Source organism: Archocentrus centrarchus, chromosome 4 (genome assembly GCF_007364275.1).
Source record: "Archocentrus centrarchus isolate MPI-CPG fArcCen1 chromosome 4, fArcCen1, whole genome shotgun sequence".
Lineage (NCBI taxonomy): Eukaryota > Metazoa > Chordata > Actinopteri > Cichliformes > Cichlidae > Archocentrus > Archocentrus centrarchus.
The window spans coordinates 24,111,618-24,134,181 of record NC_044349.1 but is presented as its reverse complement, the minus strand read 5'-3'; the positions used below and the strand labels follow the sequence as shown (position 1 = coordinate 24,134,181).

At 39.1% G+C, this 22,564-nt stretch overlaps 1 protein-coding gene across 1 annotated transcript in view; it reads right to left on the bottom strand.

Moving 5' to 3' along the window:
- Positions 1 to 20,404, bottom strand: part of ell (elongation factor RNA polymerase II) — a 35,800-nt gene extending 15,396 nt beyond the window's left edge. Inside the window, exons 1-2 of the mRNA XM_030727782.1 lie at positions 20,244 to 20,404; positions 5,342 to 5,386 (exon numbers count right to left, since the gene is read on the bottom strand). Coding sequence (XP_030583642.1) covers positions 5,342 to 5,386; positions 20,244 to 20,378 — 180 coding nt within the window. The 5' untranslated portion in view covers positions 20,379 to 20,404. The remainder of the gene's footprint in view (positions 1 to 5,341; positions 5,387 to 20,243) is intronic.
- Positions 20,405 to 22,564: the final 2,160 nt, after the last annotated feature.

Sequence of the window (22,564 nt, the reverse complement as noted above, 5' to 3'; positions counted from 1 at the left end):
TTGTATAGACCTCTCATCAAGGCAAGAGGAAAACAAAGAAGAAAAGGACCTAACACTTGGCCCTGCATGTTCCATTTAGGAGGCAAACAAAGGAGATACAGTAATCAACAAGCCCTGAATGGAAATCTTGGGGAGAATTCTGCAAACCCAGAGAAGGCAGTTATCCTGGCCCTGCCCCAGTAAAGAACAAATCAAGGACAGCAAATCAAAGTGAGAAACAGAGCCAATCCTACTGCTGCGCTGATGCATGTGCACACTACTGATTGACAAAAGTGTCAAGTGCGAGGTGGCAGAGTTATCCATCTATGTATGCAACAAAGTGTAACCTACTCATAATTTTTCTTGGATCTTGGCAACCATAACACAAACAAGGATGGTATTAGTACATGTGCTCTCATGGGAGGAGCTGGAGATGATTGTGATGACACTATGCATGGTGCAGTTACTGTATCTGCTACGAGACTTTATGCACAGGTAGCAGAAGTATAACCTGCAGGGATACACTTTTTTAAAGGATAAGAATTCAGTAGGTTTGCCCAGAAAATTAAGTGTATTCAGATTTAACTGCATGTTGTTGTTATGTCTTGGTGACACAGGCTTTTTCCTGGCTTTAAATAGGGCCTGTGGAAGGGTGAAGGGTGATGGGTGGGGGTGACTATGCACTAAGCACTATTGGACAGGTTGTGCATTTTCTAATTTCTGTACACGAAATGCAGGAAAAACCTTGGTACAATGTATGCAACTTCTTCTCAAGCATTAATAAAGAAAGGAAATGTGTGTGCCACAATACCAAAACTGTACTTTAGTACAGAATATTTAAAAGCTGCTGCAACCAGAATAAAATGAGGGAAAATCTGAATTCAAGAGTGGTTACAAGTCTCATCATCCAAATCACAGTTTTCCATGTTTTATGTTGCCAGCGCTTGTGTTTTTTGGCCATTTAAAATATGAAACCTGTCTGGAAAAAATACCTTCCATTTCGTTTCTAGGCTTTTGGATCCCCCCCTTCTAAAAGGTATGTGTGCAAACTTTGTCAGAACTTAGTTAAAGCTTTACCAGATGAATGAATCTGAGTGAATGGATATTGGATCTCTTGACAGCCAGGCCATCTGTTCTGTAATTTAGCCATTTTCACACTTCTGACTTGCATTCTCATCTTAACACCAACAGATTTTTTTCCCTCGAGTGAGCCCGCTGCATCATAAATGCGTTACTTCAAACAAGCCTGAAATGATCAGGCAATAAAACATCAGATCTTTCTTTGGAACATGTGACCATATGTTGTGTGTTCAATATTTTCATATTGCATATTAAAGAGGAGGTTACTTCAATTCAGGTAATGGCTACTAGAATGAAATATTCTTATAAAACTGCAGTTAAGAGTTATATTGAATAATCTGCCTGTATATTGTAGAGAAACTCATCGTTCTGCAGCAGACATACTGGTACACATAAAATAAATGTGAGTAAATAAAAGAAAATCTGGCTCCATGGAGGATTTGTCAGGATTTTGCCAGGAACACCTGGGCCCCGTGTTCCCAGACTATGAATGTGGGGCAGGCACTTTCTTCTTGGTGCTGTGCCCCAGCCTGTTTGCCAACATGCCCTGTGTCACATTTGTTTTCCCTTTAGTTTGTGTTATTTACTGTCCTTGTAACACTTATAAACATCTTGGACACCTAGGTGGGTTAGTGGTGAAGCCCTCGACCACATACATATGCTGCGTTGTGGTGTGGGCGGCGCGGGTTCGAGTCCCGGCCTGTCGCCAATTTGCCTGTGTGTCTTCCTCTATATCTTTCCCCCCCATTTCCTGTCTCTCTCCACTGCCCATAAAAGCTGCTCTGGCCAAAATGCAAAAAAAAAAAAAATAATAAAAAAATAAAAAGATGGAAAAACACTTATGAACATCTTCACACACACATGCACACCCTACACAACTGAGCCTACTGATTTCCCCACCTTGTGCATCTCTATTTCAATTGTTTAAGTTTAATAAATAAATTCAAATGGCGTGTCCAGCCTTATCTGTCATGACCAGGTTGTGACAACATACATAAACAATGAATGGTGAGATCTGACTGAGATCTGGTAGTTTCTGATCTGTTTGTGTGCACGCAGAGGGCACGCGCATCAACACTTCTAGCCTTAAAAATACACTATATTGCCAAAAGTATTCACTTGCCCATTTAAATGATTGAATTCAGGTGTTCCAATCATTTACATGGCCAAATGGTGTATAAAAGCCAAACACCCAGGTATGCAGACTGCTTCTACATTTGTGGAAAAAATAAATAAATAAAAAATTGGTCGCTCTCAGGAGCTTAGTGAATTCCAGTGGTACTGTGATAGGATGCCACCGGTGCAACACGTCCAGCCGTGAAATTTCCTCGCTACTAAATATTCCACAGTCAAATGTATGTTACAATACCACTAAGTGGAAGTGATTGGGAATGACAACTCAGCCATGAAGTGGTAGGCCATGTAAAATAACAGCGAGGCCAGTGGATGCAGAGGTGCAGTCACCAAATTTCTGCAGTCAATTGCTTCAGACCCCCAAACTTCATGTGGCCTTTAGATTAGCTCAAGAACAGTGCATAGAAAGCTTCATGGAATGGGTTTCCATGGTCACCTTTGGGATGAATTAGAATGCAGGACTGTGAGCCAGGCCAGCATCAGGGTCTGACTTCACAAATGTGTTTCTGGATAAATGGTGAAAAATTCCCATAAACGCACTGCTAAACTCTGTGGAAACCTTTCTCAGAAAAACTGAAGCTGTTATAGCTGCAAAGGGTGGCCCAACATCATATTCAACTCTATGGATTAAAAATGGGATGTCACTTAAGTTCATATGTGTGTGAAGGCAGATGAGCAAATATTATTGGGAATATTGTGTATGTTTAACATGCTCTGTGTCTATTAAACTGCTCTGTAGGGAGCCATAACAGCAGATGATGTGCTAAGAATGTTTTTTTTGTTTAATTTTGTTTTCAGTGTGCTCTTTAACGGATACTACTGACAAGTTCTAAACTATACCAGCCACCAATCTATTGCGATCCATTTCTATTGATATTAATATGCATTCTGTAATTCAATTATGATTTTTTTGTTATTGTAGCCATTTTTCATATTAAAGTAAAAACATTTAGTATCACTGCTGAGACCTGGTGATATGGAAGGCTTAATGAGGAAGCTGCTTAGGGTTAGAACAGAAACAGTAAGACGCATTTCAACCACATTTCTCAATATGGTGCCAGTCTATGCTAGAGCTTTTTATATCACATTCAATGACTGAAGATAACCTAGTGTCAAAGCCTTTACATAAGACAACAGCCTGGGGTGCAGACGAGGCAGTGCCGATGAGAGCAAATGTGTAGGAGGGCAAGATTAAGACAGATATATGAAGCATCATTATGTATAAAGAAGCTATAAATTTCTGCTTTTGTAGGTATTGTGACCACGTTGACATAATAGGTCCAACGTTTTGGACACAGATGTACTGCCAATACAATGTCTGGACATAGCAAAATACAAAGTGAACCAAGCCACTGAATGTCAAAGTTTGCCAAAGAAGAGCAAATAGACAGTGTATGCGTGTCAGACAGGGCAGGCTGACACATGTCATGCGTGCATTTTATCTTTAATGGAAGAAGAAGCTGTTATAGCTGCAAAGGGTGGGCCAATATCATATTAAACCCTTGGGCAGAGAATCTTTGTAAGGGTATTCATCATTGTTGGACAGTTAATTGCTGACACGGGGAGCACTGGCTTTATATCATAAATGAGTAGGTACTTTCTGCAGGAAAAGAGGCAGAGCTGCTTAAATTCTAGGATTTTTTTTTTCTTTTGAGGGGGGGGGGGGGGGGGGGGGGGGTGTCAGTTAAATTTAATTCATATTTTTTAGTTTCTACATAAAGTGTACTTTTTCCATTCACTACAGATTGTAATGACTATACCTATGTTGCAGGTGTGAATATTAGCAATACAAAAATCTGGAGCTTCAATGTGTTCTGCTCACTTTAACTGCTCATAACCCTTCTTGCATAAAGACAGACAACGAGGCAGTTCCTATTGTACTGCTTGCACAACAAGTAGTTGAATTTGAGCATTTTCCAGTTAGGACAAAAATAAATACCCCCCCAAAAAAGCATTATGATCAAATATCATTATTAGCTAAGGTTCCCACTATGGAGAAAAACATGACTGTGCTGACAAAGAATACACATGAAACATAATCCTTTATCTTTCTGTACTACATCTGAATATAGGGAAGGAAAAGCAACACAAAACAAATCTGCATGAGAGGTTGCAACATTTGCCTGAAGCGCTGTGACAATAATGCATTAAAGTCAAGGAATGCTTTACGCAGCACATGACACAATGGCAAAAAATACATCATTAAATTTGGGACAGCTATGCCAGCAGCTTTTTGATACTTTCTAAGGCAGACACATTAAGACATGACATCAAAGTGTCAAGCAAAGGAAGAGCAAGCTGGTTGTTGACACTAGTGGGGGTGTGTGCATCATCCCCTTGAAAATTTGAACCTGCCATTTTGTTAAGTACACCCTGCTAGTCACAAATTGGGAGTCCCTTTCACCTTCAGAATTGCCTCAACTCTAAACTTTGATCCATATTGACATGACAGTGTCACACAGGTGCTGCACATTTTTCCAATCTTATATTCTCCAATTTCTGGTGACCTTGTGTGACCTGTAACCTCAGTTTCAGGTTCTTTACTGAAAAGAGCGGCACCAGGTGTGGTCTTCTGCTCCTATAGCCCATCTGCTTCAAGCTTTGACGTGTTGTGGGTTCGGAGATGCTTTTCTGCATACCTAGGTTGTAATGTGTGGTTATTTGAATTACTGTTCCCTTCCTATCACCCCAAAGCAGTCTGGCCGTTCTCCTCTACCATCAACAAGGTATTTTTTCCTGCAGTTCACTGGACATTTTCTTTCCTTTTGAGAGGCGGTTATGTCAGAAGTTTCTGAAACACTCGGACCAGCCCGCCTTATACCAACAACCATATTCAGTCACTTAAACCACCTTTCATCCACATTCTGAAATTCAGTAGGTTGTTTCAACATGTCTATGTGTCTAAATGTATTGAGTTGCTGCCATGTGGCCATTAAGTATTAAATAGTTGAACAGGTGTACACAACAAAGTTGCTGGTGTGTTTATCAAAATGAATCTAAGTTTATTTCTTGCCAAGAATTTCAATTTTGAAATTGTTGGTGCCAACTAACCATGGTGATTCAACAAGTTCAACTCTATGAATACTATATGTATATTTTCCTCATTTCAAAGCTGTGTGTTAGACTGGGAGACAGAATATGTTCTTACCCCTTGGTTTCCATTAAATCTTATCAATGGCCATGATGACAGGACCTGTGAAAAAAAACAAAAAACAAAACAAAAAAACATTAGTTAACATCAGGCAATCTTTACATTGTTCACTGAGGAAAAATGCAAGATTACAAACTATTACCACTGGCATTAGGTAACGTTTATAAAAAGGTAGCTAATTTGCCAAGTGCAACAAAATCAATTCAGAAATGGTGATAAAGTAATGCCGCCACCACCAATTTTTTTTTTTTTTTTTTTTTTTAAATTAAGCATGGTCCCCCCTTTGTCTTCAACTATTGGAAAGAATACCAGACACTTTGCTTTAAGCTCTGACCAAAGAACAGGGATGAGAAACAGATCTGCATTTGCTGGACACAGAGAAACGACAGTTTTGCCACCTGTAACTTGGCTGACATGCTGTTCCAGTAGCTAGCAGTTTACACCAATGTAAAGGGACAGGAAAGAAAAATCAGCTTAGTGCTGGAGAAGCAGAAGCAGTCACGGGTATAAATGAGGAAGAGCAATAACTGAAAAAAAAAGCTGACTTCAATCATGTGGTCACCTTATGGCTCAAGTAAACAATACAGAAGAGAACAAAGGCATGCTATATCTTACATTCCACAAATATGGATTTGTTTTTATGTTGATGGTTACTGGTCCAATATGTTCTAATCAATGTTACGGAAAGCAGTAAAGCACAAACACCAAAAATAAACCAAAACAGACTACACAGATTTCACATTTTGTAACAGAGAAAAAAAAAAGTAAGATGACCTATTTAATATCAGAAATTAAAACTGACAATATAATGACCTCCCACAAGCAACAATAATTCTGTAAACACAGGAAAAGCAGCACAGAACAGGGTTTCCAATTTGCTTTCAAGGGAAATTGGCTGTTTCCTCATGAGGATTAGTCTATGGTATCAGTTTATTTAATTTGATTTGTTTCTTTGTCATTCTTATCAAGTTTTGTTTCAGTGTTACCATTTTCAAAAGAGTAAAATAGCAAAGTGACTGTTTCCATCCCCTAAGTAAAAGACTTAGGGGATGAAAAATACATAAGAACTCTGAGAAAATCTGGTGCTGATGCTAACACAAAGCAGACAGAAAATCGTCAAGCCAACCAGTGCGATTCAACCAAATTTAACCTGTAACAGTGATGGTGACACCACATGAAGATGTTTTAGGGCATTTGTCTCACAATTACCAGTGATGATAGGAATAATTGTAGGTATTGTATGAACTGTTAAACATTAAACCACCACTTTGGCTTTTCCTGATACTGCTTTAGTGGATTAAATGTGATCAAGTGAGAGTACTAAAAAGTTCAAGGCAGGACAAGCCTATTAAAGACACAACATGCTTTGTATTCTTGCCTGAGCCTGACCCACAGATATGGCACTTGCATACAATAACAAGTGAGTTGCTATCCTCTGTGTGCTTTCATTTAAACTTATTTTATTTAAGGTCTTAATCAATATTATGGTCCACATTTATAGCACAGGAGCCAATGCAGAACTACCTAGAAATGCATCATTTCTAATGGCCAGAATAAGGCTGCCTAAAGAAATCATTATATAAAACATTGGGAAAATGACTTCTCCTGTCATGTATGAGCTCCGTAAAATATTTCCTGATGATTTTATGGTTTTTGTCACTAATTTAAAGAAGACTTTAATACTGCACAATGTTCATTTTGTGAATTTTTATCATGCTGAGAGGTAAATAGTTGATAGATGTGTTTTATGGCATCTTTGACAAGCCTCTGCTGCATGACCATGGAGCTCTATCTATCAGATCTAGTTTTAAATGACCAGAAGGCCAAAATAATCAGCTCAAGATTTCAAAAATCACCACAGTCTAATGTTACTGTAGCTATGAAGAACTTTTATGTGCAGCCTTGGCTTATATGGCTCTAATTTGTAATATCAGAGCTATATCTTGTAAAATGCCACATGTCTGAAGATTTTTACACCAATCCTAAATTACTGCCTGTCCAATTACAACACATTACACCTGTGTAATAGTTCCATCCAGGAAATTCTGGGCTTTGGATCAGGTTTAGACAAATGCTACAACTGTTAAATTAGTTAATGGATCTTATAGCATTCCCCTAAACTTATTTACAGATAAAGAAAAAAAACTTGAAAGAACTATTAAGAAATTGAGATTAAAGAATGTAACTGAGTGCAAACCCTCCACTGTAATCCAGATGTCATACATTGTACACCATTCCAAGCAACACTGCAACACGTTGGGACTGCCTCCTCAAAAAAAAAAAAAAAGGGGGGGGGGGGGGGGGGGTCACATTTTAATGGAAACAATTCAGAATTTGGAAGAGGAATTTTGTAGGAAATCTGGACAAGCTGTGCAAATTGTTCCCAAACTCTGCTGCCAGAACTTTGGAGGCTTCAGCTGGTTTTGCTGACTCTTCTGGCATGTGTTTCTAACTTGTTCTGCCACACATGGGGGTAACACATCTGCTAAAACATCACCAAGTCTGTTGCAAAGCTGAATCATAATTATTGCTCAACAGCTTAGTTTGGCATGCCGGCTTCTAAGAAATTATTCTGATGATCTAAAATAGTAGTGTGTTAAATACCTTTTGTCACACCCATTCATTTCCCATCCCTTCCCTTAACCACAGCCACTCTTTCAAAACCCAATCCACTCCTGTACTACTCTACTCCTGTAAGTTGTACAAAGTTTCAACCGGCAATACTTCCGATGTTTACCGTGTAAGGAATCCCTGGTCGCCTGATCAATCCTACTGACTTTTTCTGTTAGTTCACTCATTAAGTTGCCATTTGTGTTTTTGAGCAAACAGCTATTGGGCTGAACTGCCATAATTTTTGTCAAAGAGATGGCCCATTATATTTGCTTATGGTTGTGCATGTGACACGGCTGGTAGCTGTTCCTATGTCTTTTTCAAGTCCACTTGGAGTCTGCCTACAGGATGCACGCATAGTTGGTGCATTGTAGTATAGTGTCACTGTCACAGCAAACTGGAGTGAATATTAAGCCTCATTGTTACACCCATGTTCACTCTAATGTCACAGAACACCCCACCACCACCACACACATACGCCTGTATGTGGAAAATATAACACTAGTGTTAAGACGCACTGCAATTATTTTGCATATCTTTTATGCTTTTTGACTTGATATTAAATGTAATCTATCCAGAACTGGTTTCCAATCACAACTTCAAAACGAGTGGCATCTGTCTTAGCCTCACTTTGTGGGCATTGCTAACTAGTCAACATTGGCAGGTGAAATGCTGAACACAATGCACTGTGAACAGGTGCAGATTGTAACTCATAGCACCAGTGTGTCTCACTAAGCCTCTAGTTATATTGTTTTGAAGCTATGAAATAACTATGTTGGGAATGAAGGGCGCTGATCCTGGAAAAGCAACTCTGCTTGTATACCTCGATTTGGTCCAAATGAATATTAGGGGGAAAAAAAAAAAAAACTCCACAGAGGCTATCCAGGGACACCACACCTTTCATGGAGCCATCCTCCCTGGTCTACCCCTGCAATGTTTAACACAGCACCAGTTTTAGCACCCTGTGCCCTCCCACTCCCCCTCCCAGCACTGCTAACATACTGCTACTCTCAGCCTGTTCATTTGAATGGCCTGCTGACATGTCACTATTCTCTGGGACCTGAGCCCAGAATGTTCCACAGAGCTAACCTTGGGGACACAGTATGGCTCCTGGCCACGGTTGAGCCTGCGGATGTCCACACACAGTCCCTACTAGCAAGGAAACAGGGGTCAGCTGGACATGGCTTGGACTTTTAGCCAAACACTCATAAAGAAACTAAAAATCTATGACAATTTCTGTCCTAGTTTGGTTCCTACAAAATAAAAGCGCACCGTCTGATTGCTTATTTTTCCCCTATAGTATCAAAAGAGCAAATGGCAATTTCAACTACAAATGCATGGACCTCATTTTCAAAAAAGTATGTGCAACAGTAGCTATAAGTAGCTACAATAAAGAGTCTTATGTGCATAATACAGTAGTTTCTCAGAACGCTTCCAGATTATGTATGATTGCCCCGTCACTGGCCAGCTTTTAAGTCACAAGGCTTACATCATCATCTAGAACACACGCATACACACAATAATGTGTGAATTACAATGGAGTGCTACTTCACATTAATGCAGCTTCTGTTTTGGATGCATAGACAAGGAAAACACAAACCTTTGTCTGTCTCCAAACATAATCTGTCATTGCACCAAAGTGTTCAGATCTAAACACATGCAAATTTATGAACAAAGAGGAGGGCAGTGAAATACTTTGTTATAACCTCAACTGGGGCACACCTGATTTTGGTACAACTGGGTTTGCACTGCATCAGAGTACTCCTCAATCAGAGCTTAGTCTGCAACTTCCAAGGAACATCCTTTTATTAACGCCACAGCTTTGGACTGCATTAGACCTCCATAGTAGTTATCCAACTTATCACTGATCAATCACATATTTATTTATTTAGTGAGAAATCCTTGACATGCTTATAATTTTTGGCTCAAAAACTCTAATGCACTCTAAAAAGAAAACACACAACAGTAAGCCCTGACCTGAGCTTGTAAGATCTTGTTAGCCAGCAGAAGCTGGTATTTTATAATCAAACCTTGCTCAGATTTACCAAGTTTGTTAAACTGTTTCATTAAGCATATAATTACCCTTGGCCACAATATTTCTAAAAGCTTAACACCAAGCCTAAGAGGTTCTGAATTATTAACAACATGCCAGGGTCAAAAACTAGACAGTGCATGGGAAATTACAGTGCTGAATTAAACTAGTTACAGAAATGCAACTCTCCAACAGTGCAGACTGCAGGAAAAGTATGTCTTTGTTTTCTTGTAAATGACTTAAATCCCTATGGGTATAGCTATGGCACCAAAACTGTCAGGTGTTTAGCTGTATCACTGTCATACTTGTTAAGGTGCTCCACCTGTCTGGGATTTCAGAGGTGGAAAGAGCACTATGTGCCATGTACTCTTTAGATGCTGAACTTTTTTTGACCTTGTGTTTGAACTGAAGCATTAGTTTCTTATGTGTGCATCATTTCTTTGCTGCAGGGGTAATTTGCACATGGCACCTGAAAGGTTTTAGCCAACATACATTTACTGCACAACAATTATTAAAACAAAACAAAACTACTACTGTCTAGAGATCTGATATTGTGTAGCCTTAAGCTTTTATTTTCTGTTGCAGTTCTACATTTAGGTAAAGCTTCAACATAAATTACAGCAATGTAAAAAACCAAAAACATCACAAAAAAGTTTTTTCTGAAAACTGAAGTGGATGTAATAAACTAAACTCCTCCTTTGAGATCTTAGAAGTTCTTCAAATAGTCATCTTCTGGTAATCTGGGGCCTTGACAAAAGTGATGTGAAAGTGAAGACTCAGCAGGCATTCATAAATGGCTCCAAATGAGCAATAAAAAGCAAAGGGGCAAAACAACAATTTTACCAATTCAGCTGAAAATTGTTTTATTTGTCAAACTTTTTACAAACCATTAAGTTGAACTCAATTCCCTGGATTTTTAGCTAAGATTTTACACTAAGTTAAGACAGCCAGCTTTTCACATATACAGTGTAAAAAATAAATACATAAATAAATAAAAACTTGTAACAAAGATGTGTAGACTTGTTTTGAAGTCTAATTTGCTGGTTTGCTAGATATAAATGCTTTTTATTTTCATGCCTATAAAACTTTTATCAAAAAAAAAAAAAAACTTATTTTTTTAACTTGGTAATTTTTTTTTTTTTTTTTTTTTTTTTAACTTGCCGTTAGGTAGCAATTCGGGAGATTCCTGCCGTAACTTACTGAAATCTCTCATTATACTTACCTAACAGTATAAATTATGAGACATTATAAAATATGTAACCAACAGTGATTATAATACTAAACGGGTGTGCAAGGAGTTCTGAGAACAAGTCCACAAAAATCAAAATGTAAAAATTTGGTCAATGGCTCGTTCTCACATTCAAGGTCATCTTCTCTGGCATTTCCTGACAGTTTCCAGCCTGATTTATATTTAGATCCCTGGAAATCCCATTTTGACCACTTGGGCTGTGACCTCCATTTCACCATGGACCTCAAATTTGCCTAGAGGGCAAACAACGTCTGTTTCATGCTGACCTGAATTTGTGTGTCCAGCTACACTTGAGCACTTTTAAGCAGAAATCCAGTGACCAATCCAGATGAACATTTTTAAGGGAATATAATGGGACAGTTCTACAGATAGCAGCCAGGCTGAAAGTGGTCCAGAGGTGCATGAGAATATGACTTTGAATGGGAGATTCAAGTTGAGATCAATTAAGATTTTTATGGACCACATTTGAGAAATGTTTGATCACACCTTTTTTTTTTTTTTGTCTGTCATAAAAAGGCAACAGCCACCTCTCACTGTGTGTGACAGAAAAATAAAGAAGCAAACGGAATACAGCTGTGCAAACCAGCATGGTTCTGCAGTACTTTAATGTAGAAAATGCATGGGTGTACACTCACTGGACACTTTATTAGGTACACCTTGCTAATATTGGGTTGTACCCCCTTTTGCCTTCAGAACTTCCTTAATTCTTTATTTCACAGATTCAACAAGGTGTTTGAAATATTCCTTAGATATGTCAGTCCATACTTAAATGATCGCATCACACAGTTGCTGCAGATTTGTCGGCTGCATATCATAATGTGACGGATATGAAGCCAAAAGGTGCACATCATTTGCATTAAAGATGCTCTATTGGATAGAGATATGGTGACTGTGGAAATCATTTCAGTCAATGTCATGTTCACAAATCTAGTTCTGTGAATTGGAATCACAAGATCAGAAGTTTCTTAAATACGTGGCACCAACAACCACGCCACGTTCCAAAATAAACACCTTTACCCCAATTCTGATGCTCAGTTTGAACTTCAGCAGGATGCCTTCACTGCATCTGCAAGCTTAAATGCATTGAGTTGCTGACATGTGATTGACTGATTACATATTTTCATTAGCGGGCAGTTGAACAGGTATCTAACAAAGTGCATGGTGAGTGTATATAGAAATACCTAACTGCATTCTAGACAAGTGTGCTGATACTATTATGCAAATAAGAAAGACTGTTAGTGCTAGAACTGCAAACATTAGCCACACTGGGCAAACTACAAATCTGACAGTGTGTGTTCTCGCAATGTGACACACTTCTGTGACATTTAAGATATGATTTGATAAGTGAATAATTTAATTCATAGTTTGAAATGGCTCTTAAATACACATGCAATACTTTGTATGGAAATTATTTGAACAATGTAACGATAAGATTAATTTTCTTGTCCACTCATCTGATTTTGCTCTTATATAAATAAATGACAAGTGAATTAGTCCCCAAATCTTGATAGAATATGGTCAATGAATGGACTCATGTTGTCAGTGAATGGTGAAGTGAGTGAACAGAATATTCAACTAGTCAATATAGTCCCATGAATTCAATTTACTGCAGATGACCGTTTGTAAACCACATACTGCTAGTGCTGTTTCAAGTGCTTATATTTTATTGGCAACCTGTGAGTTTTTTGAGGAACACACCACATCACTGACAACGTGTAAGGCCTGATTTAGACTTCTGCACTGAATCTTTGTAAAGCCTACGACGTAACCTATGTAAGTGGACGACACTGTTGTCAGCATTTATGCTTGTGCGAGGTGCATTATGTGTTAATTACCATGTAGTCGTGTCCTGCTGTTTTACATGCGGTGCCAGCCAATAGAAACAAATAAAACGCAGGGACTTTTTCCCCTCCTGGGTCCTTGCTCTTTGTTGTGGTCATTTTTATTTTTTTCCTTGCTGCATATTTGTCTTTCTAGTTTTTCCACTTCTTTGTGCTGTCCCTCACATCCATTCTGAGAGTTTCAGCAATCTCCCTCCCGGAATTTACTGACATTTGAGAATATTATATTATATTATATTGATCCTATTATTATTATTATTCCTTATACTGAGGCAATGATTGTTACTCTCTCACTGATACATTCAAAAACAGCAGTGAAAAAGCAGCTGGAAATGTGCAGGATGAATCAACGGTGCTGAACAGGCCAATCATAATTGTTGGGAGCTGCGTCAACCTGACGGGTAGTTACAGTTCTTGGGAGATCCACATCAGGCTACGGCGCAGGATTCAGGGGGCTTTCCAATTACAATGTAGGTTACAGCATAGATTTTCCCCTGAAGCATAAATCCCCATTGAGATCAAGCAACAGCTGGAGAACCTCCTGTACAGCTGTTTCACAACTGTTAACCAATCTTGTTTTGTGACACATTAAATTATAAAAGTAATAAAACATATACTTGCTTTGTTTTATCTTGGCTTTTTAAAGTAATCTTTCAAAAGATCTAAAAGTAATATATTGAGTTTGGGAAGCGGCAATCATGGTAGAAGGTAGCTCAGAGTAGCTTATTTAAAAACGGTGTAAAAAATGGATGTATACAGCTCATTTTTAGGACTGACCTATGAACCATGAACTTGAGCTTGTTAATTTTAATTTGTGTGAACTGAACTTTGAGCTAGAAATTGTAGTGTGAACACAATACTATTTGTGCATATAGTATTTTAAACTGCTGTTTAACATCCAGTCTATCCATCATCCATCCTCTTCCACTTATCCTGGGGGGCTGGAGCCTATCCCAGCTGTCATAGGGCAAGAGGCAGGGTACACCCTGTACAGGTCACCAGCCTGTCGCAGGGCCAACACAGAGAGGGAGACGGCCATTCATGCTCACATTCACTCTTATGGGCAATTTAGAATCACCAAATAACCTAACCCCAGTAACTGCATGTCTTTGGATAGTGGGAGAAAACCGGAGTACCCGGAGAAAACCCACGCAAACATGAGAACATGCAAACTCCACACAGAGAGGCCGAGCCAAGGTGGATTCTAGCTGTGAGGCAACAGTGCTAACCACCATGCCACCATATAGCCTATAGATGGAAAATTATGTTTTCTTAGTCCAACCAGCACGTCACTGGTCTAACACCATTGACGAGAATAAACATTTGCTTAGAAAACCCATGCAAGGATAGACATGAAAACATAAAAGAGGAATCTCCTTTTAAATTCAATCTTTTCAAAGATGGAAAAGCCTGCATTGAGTTGGCAGATATTTCTTCAAGGTTCAGCCTAATTCAGGTTTTCTGAATTGATGCGGCAATCTTTCATGTATTACATCTGAGCATTTAATCTTTGGACACACTCACCCAAATGGGTGAATGTGTCCAAACTTTCAACTGGTACTATATACCAGGTCATGGAGACATTGTCACTTGTGGTAACCTTGCCACAGGGGACGGGAACACCATGACATTTAGAGTCATATTTGGCCTTAGTGGTTATGGTCATCTCTTGCAGTGTCCCATGCTCTGCTGAAACTGAGGAGTAAGCATTCCTTAAATAACCATGGTGCTGGCAAAAGCCAACCAGCTTCACGCAACAAAATCCCCACCCAGATTCTATTACTTCCCATACCACTCCCATAAGGTTTGAGACAGGGTTAGGTCCCCAAGCCTTCAGCTCGCCACCACAAGCACTTAAATTAAGAATTCTTCACCACTTTTTTTTTTTTTTTAAATAAAAGCATTAATTTACAAAGGTTGGTCATTTTTCACCCATGACAGAGAAATTTTAGTATTCAAAATTATCTAGAGAAGACAGACAAGTGCAAGCACAGGATCTACAGTCACAAGGTGAAAAGTTCATCCAACAGTACTGAGGACAGTTGTGTGCCAGCAACCAAATCTGAGTTAATTACATCTCATATATACAATCCATAAAGTAAATTCTGGACAACAATCTGGAGCAATTCAACAACTGTCTATTCAGACAATTTCACAGGCAAAACATGCCTTTTGTTACACTTATTAGACAGACCCAGCTTTGGGTACTGAACATAATAAATTAATAATTTATTAATTTCAGGCCTTCAAGTGAATAAAATGTTGAATGTATTGCACATAATACAGAGCATCACACAATGGGTGCCCGCACTGATGTTTGTCCTCATGAATACAAAATTCATACCTTTCTTTTATAATCAGATTCACTACAAGACAAAAGACTTGTCAGATGTTACTGGGATGCTTTACCCCACCGCCACCACCTCTTGGTTTAAGTTAATTTCATGTCAAAGTTTTGTAAATATAATTATAATTATCAGTTATGTATCATTACCACCTGATGTTGTGTTCCTTGTGTAGCCAGATTAAGAAAGTCCTCAAATCATGACAATTTATGATAGTGATGTAAAAGTGAATTAGCAGCAGGTTTGCAGTCTAGACAAAGGTCAGCTGGGTATTTCTATTGACAGAACAGTGAGGTGAGGTGGGTCCGTGTACCGTATGCGTGCGCATACAATTGTGTGAGGGCCTTTCAACTGAAGGCTGTCTAATGGATGGACATGTTCCTAAAACCTCTAATGTTATACATGTTGCTTGTAATTGTAATCTCCCCTATTGATGTCTTATAGATGGTCATTTCTTACTAAACACAGACTAAAGAAATTTAAAATGAACACCCAAAAATGTAATAACTTTGTAAAATGTTTGTTATCTCTGTTGAAGGATGCTGAATGATGTACTATACAATTTATATCTGAAAAAAGCTTTTGTTAAACAAACAAAAATGAAAAAAAAAAATAAAAACTTAGTTTGACTAGTGTGCTGCTGTCGTTTTTAACTGTCTATCACTGCTATAACAACAGTCATGCAGATGTAATTAAAACTTATCTGTACTCTTCATAACCTTCAGCTTGGTGATGCCTGGTAGGCTTACTCATTTCCTTGCTTATGTCACGGCTGGTAAAAAAAAAAAAAAGAAAAAGTGAGTCTCTGCTGGCAGTCCCGCAGCAGAAGCTCCAGTTCACCATGTCCTCAGATGTACCAACAGAAAAACCCAGCTGACAGTCATGTCTCATACAGGAAGCAGTCAGTACACTGTACCATTACTGCTTGATGATTGTTGCACAATGCAACAAGAAATACTTTGTAAGATTAATACAGAAATTTTGACTACTGAACAAACTGACTCAGCTTTCCATCAGGTCCCACATTTTGCATTTTGCTAGTTTAGAGGGGAAAGGGATCAATAAGCCTTTAAAAAATGTTTTGCTCTCCTACAATGCAGAAGCATGTAGTGACTTCACAATGACACAATTAAAAGTTCACCTCTCTTCCTCTTCCTTTTCCAGCTCACCCCAGCAGCTGGGTGCCAGCCAGTGTTAGAATAATCAGGAAGCCAACTCTCAGGCAAGAAAATAAATAAATAAAAGAAAGCAACACTGAAGGCAATTTATGTTCAGGTTTGCGGTAGTGGCACAAGTGATAGGGATGTTTCCGAGAAACAAAAGCAGAGATATACTGTAGGAACCAAAGTGAGAGAAAACTGCCCATAGCTTCAGTCTCTCAAGTTGATTTCTTTTTATTAAAATGAAGGCAGAGTTCTTCTATTTATGAGCTAATGAAAACTGATTAAAAAACAAAAAAACAAAACAACAACCACAAGCAAATAAGAAGCCCAAAGCTCTATTGATGTCAGTCCAACAAATCTTACAATTTATGCCGTGTAAACATTCTCAGAGTTTGGTGAAATGTGGCCTGCAATACATTTGCACTGCTCACTAGCCCCATTGTTGGGCTTTGTTTGAATTTCAATCAAGTGCTTTTAAATACGTTTGCTCTGAGCTCTCATTTGTGTAGTTAACGCAGCAGACACCTCCCATTACTAACATTATAAGATTGATTTATCTTCTCTAGAGTACAGACAAGCACACCTATGCCTGGCTGTTCATTGTCACATGGGTGATTTAATGAATGCTCATCATCTGTCCTATGAAGCTGCTGTAACTGGGCTTCATCAAAAGCTGTTGAAGTCATAATTCTTAATTGCCTCTGCAGTCCTCATGCCTCCATAACAAAAGGGAAGGCTGTATTGCCAAATAGCCGATCCAAAGTAAAAAATGTGAGCTCAAATACTGCTGACCTTAGAGACACCCCTCAACACAAAAAAGTCTAAATGTTATTCGAACAGTTGTGCCCGCCAAGTGCCGCACAATGAGGTAGCAATGTTTTTAATCACCTTACTACTCTGAACCCTCAACACAAGAAAACCACTCACTTCTCTATATTATGCACACATCTGACTACTCAATAGCGTAGTCATTCAAACTGTGAGTAAGGGTTAGTCCAACAACAGGGGAAAAGTCAAGATAAGCTTACAACGAACTGTACGAGTTTAGTAACAGGTCTGCGTGTCAGTTCAAAAGCCACATGCACGAGAGCATCTTGACAAACGTATGTTAAAAAAAAAACATGTTTAACTTCCAATCTTCTGCCATCTATATTAGTCAACTGCACCAAAAATAGAAAAGAAAAAAAAAAAAGAGCAGACCAAATTCCTATTTACTCTGGGTCTTGAAAAGTGACTTTTTTGAAATATATAAATATAAATTTGTGCCTTTGCAGAGTTGGAAGAACACTGGGCAGCATTTTATCCTCATGAAAAGCTCTGCCAGTTCAGTGTTTGGACTCCATTTCTGGAGGTAGCAACAACCAGCTGCCTCCCAGGAGAATTTCTAGTCCCACAGTAAAGACAGCAACTCGGACATTTTGGAGATCAGCTGGCGACAGCACTCCTTCTGCTCTGTAACCCCCCAGAGTTGAGAGAGGACTGCCACAACATTCACCTGGCCAGTGAACCTACTGGAAGGTCACTGGTTCTCTAACTGTGGAGTGGGTACTGGTAAGTTAGTCATTACACATAGGGCGAACTGGGTGAAAAATATGAAGGATTTGGTTTTCATGAAGGAAAATAAACATGGAAATTTCAGCTTTGAGTATTTTTTTATTGTTAATGTTTGACTGAAATTGTGAGGGGTACATTTTTTTTCAGTGGCTGAGGTGCGGTATGGCAGGAAAAGTTTGACAACAACTGTGCCAAGTAAACACAGGCAGGGCCTGGAAAATTGCTCAAATAAATTGCAAGACATATTCCAGCAGGCACTAATACACCTGGGTAGCTCACCCATTGATAATTTTAATAATCAGTTAAACAAATTAGTATTTCTGCCAAAGAGAGTGTGTTCCAAAGTTTAATAATTTACTCTGCTAATCTTGCATATTCATAACTACAATGAACTCAGTTTTTAAGCTGTTTTGTTTTTTAAACCCCACCCCCAGTGAAATATCAGGAAGGCGTGATTAAGCACCATAAAGTTTAAGATGTGTGAGATAACCACGAGTAACTGCTTCCTTTTGAAAATTAACAACCCATTCCCAGTCACAAAAGCTAAAAATACCTGCATCTACAGTACCTGTACATATCTTTATGTTGTGGTCAAATTAAGAATCCAGTTTTAACTGACAATACCAGAGGCATATGGTAGATAAAAGTTTTCACGGGAAGCAGGCACGTTGGCAAATGCAATGGACAATCAATATGACAGATTTTCAGCAGGTAAAGGCACAAAGCTGACCAGTCTCAAGCAATGCTTGTTAACTGAAGCAGTACAACTCAATCTGCTTATGTGGTATGTGTTTTGATAAAAATCGCCTGGTGAGTCAAAAACACAAAAGAAATGCACTGCAAACAGATCTGTAAATGACAACAGAAAAGTCCTAAAAAAAAAAAAAAAAGTTTAAGAAATTCCATTATTTTCCAAATGTTACAGCACAGCTACCATATACCTTAGCCTTGTAATGCTCAATTCTTCTGTTTGCCACATACTTGATTAAGCAGACCTCTTTCTACAACTAGTAACCACCCAATTACCTGTCACACTTTTACTGTTCTGGTTTATCAGCTGCAGTCCTGCTGTACACAGCCACTGAAGCTGGAGATAAGGCCCTTTCCTCCTGGCCTGCCAGGTTTTCCCTGTCAAATATTTATAGAAGCTGAAACGTTAGATGGCCACCATCAGACTTAAAGCTCTGGACACAAGAAGCCGAGCAAGCAAGAAGTAGCAACAGCAAAAACCAATTCAGAAATCAGACCTTCATTTCTGTCTCTTGTTTTATTTAAGCCCACAACTGACAAATTACGGAGCTGAATCAAATGTCTAATAACTTCGGCGCAAATTCTTAAGCGGTTTATTGAACATGAACATGAACATGAACATTTAGGGGGAGAGGGGGGGGTGGTCAGAAAGAAAGAGATCGCTCGCATGAATACTGGAGTACTTTGCCAAAGTATTCACAACCAAGCCAACGCTTTCGGCGACATAAAGTGAGTGGACAAGGCTCAGATATACGACGGTACCAGTTACCCTCATGTGTGGGCAGTTGCTGGCTAGTTTAGCTAGCAAGGATTGCCAAAAAAGAAAAAGAAATGACAGGCGTAACAAACTTTCTGGAAACATCTGTACACACGCCTTAAATTGCTAATTTTTTAGTGAAAATTCTTGTAGGTTATCAGAGACATTCTGGCAAAACAAGTCATCAATCCTAAATTTTAAATAACAAAACAACAACAACAACAACAACAACAACAACAACAACAAAACAAATAAACACCCTAATATACCATGAAATAACCAGGGCTGTGTATCTAGTGGCACTGAGCTTGATATTTGCTTAACAGTCGGTGTGAAATGAGTCTGAGTTTATCTACGAAAACGCTGAAAATCTATGTAACATTCAACATCAGTCAATCGACAGCTGGTGGTCGCTAAACTACACACTTATCAAGCCAAACTAGCCAGGCTGCCGCGGCTGTGGATCGCAGCATGAAGGTAGCAGCGGTAGCAGCAGCAGCAGACAGAGTGGGGACTGACCTCACTCCGCCTGTCACAGCCGCCAGGACGGACTTCAGTCGCAAACCAAAATGTCACGGTACCGAAAAGGGCTGTTTACCTTGGTGCTCTGGTAGCCTTCAAACGCCCTCAGTGCGCTGTCAGTGAGTTTAACGTGAAAGACGGAGACATTGCTGCCGTTGCTTACTCTTCCACAGGACAGTCCGTAACACTGCTCCTCCTTCAGCGCCGCCATCTTGCTATCGTTCCCACCACGCGCACGGACGCACTGTGTCGTAAAGCGAGCGCTCCCGGTGCTTTTCAGCGAGTATTCAATGACCACTCACTGATGATGAAGTCAGCGAGCAATGCATTAAGGAAGCCCCGTCGGCAAATCGTGTGTTTCATGTAAAAATAATGGTAATATTTTTGCATAATGTCATACCTGTCGTAATGTAATATTGTTGTAATATACAGTTGTACTGCAATAAGTTAGGCAATTATGTGTTGTTAACTTGAAAAAAAAAACTTTTAATATTTAAAACTCAACATATGAATTTGATTTTTCATAATTGTTTTGTAATTATATGTTATTTTATCAACGAGCGACAAAATATACAATGACTATAAAAACCAGTACTGCCCTGCAGAGACGCGTAGGTAGAGGGAAACGACAGGTCATCAAATTACGTCAGCGACACGTCAATGTCTGAAGGAAAGAACATGCACGTACACACGCACACCATCATGGTTTGGGTATATTCACAACACATGGGAATGTCCACTTGTAAACCAACAACAGAGGGGACATGTAAACTGAATGTGCCTCTGATTTAACAAATTAAACTGTCTCCTGTGATGTTTTTGGCTTCATGCCGAGAAAAAGCACTACAGATGCGATGTTTGCTTGGAGAGTGTTGATAAATACTTACAGAGAAGGTCAGAAGGAGCTGCACTGTGGCTTTGTGGATCTAGAGAAAGTATATAATAGGCTGCCAAGAGAGGAACTGCAGTACTGTGTGAGGAAGTCAGGAGTGTCAGAAGTATGTGAGACTGGTGCTGGATAGGTATGGAGACAGTGGTAACATCAGGACTGGCTCTGGGCCCTTTTTTCTTTGCAGTGGTGATGGACAGATTGACAGATGAAGTCAGGTAGACGTCTACATGGACCGCAAAACACTACAGATCAGTGTTTTCCTTAAGAAAACACTGATCTGTAGTGGGAGTAGGGCACAGGTGGAGGTATGGACTGGAGAGAAGAGGAAAGAGTGTACAAATGAGAGGGGGGCAGGTGCAATGTAGCAGTGAAGGTAGATAAGTTTAAATACCTGAGGTCAGCCATCCAAAGCAATGGACAGTGGACAAGAGAGGTGAAGAAGAAAGTGCAGGCACAGTGGAGTGGGTGGAAATAAGCGTCAAGGGTGATTTGTGACAGAAATATAGCAACAGTGAAAGGGAAGATTTACAAGATGGTAACAAGACCTGCTATGATGTATAGTTTGGAGATGGTGGCACTGACGAATAAGACAGGAGGCCAAGGGTGAGATGAGATGACAGATTATCTGCTGTTGCAAACCCTAAAGGGAGCAGCTGAAAGAAGAAAAGCTGTGATGGACTGGCAACCTGTCCAAGGTGTGCCCTACCCCTTTCCCTATGACAGCTGGGATAGGCTTCAGCCCAAGCACAACCCTGATCTGGATAATCAGAAGAAGACTGATGGATGGATGGATGATCAGGAATATGTTTAAATCCTCCAAGTCCATTATACAGCACAACTATAGCAGAAAAGACCAGCTTCAATCCCTGCATGAAAACAGTCCATAAATGTTGATACTTGTGAAATACATTAGTAGAAATTGACAACAACACAAAAAGGAAACTGTAGTTTCATGACCGACAGGTTTTATTGTGATCAATACAAAATTAACAAATGCAGTGAATATCAGGTACTTTCCTGACAAATTAGTTTAATCAGCAAGTGTTAAGAGTTGATGCCACATTGGCGCAACTAACAGCTACTCTGATGAAGCCACAGATTTGGTGGAATCACATTTACTCTAGGTAGGAAAGCAATGGTCATTAACAGTGACATAAATTAACACCTAATGGAACTTAATTTAAGGCAAACTACATAGGCAAAAAAAAAAAAAAAATACAAAAAGGAGAACACCCACGCACAAAATCAACATGGCATTTAAAGAATAATCCTTCAACATTTGGTCTCAATCATAACATTGAGGTATAATTGACTGAATTTGAAAAAAAATAAACTCCACTTTCACCTGTCCACTGAGAAACTCTCAATTAGCAAAAAAAAAAAAAAAAAAAAAAAAAAAAAAAAAAAAAAGAGCTAAATTTGACAACTACTGAAAATGATTATTTTAACTGATGGCTGAATGAAGGTATACACGAGTGACTGTGATTAAGTCCAATAGAGCATTC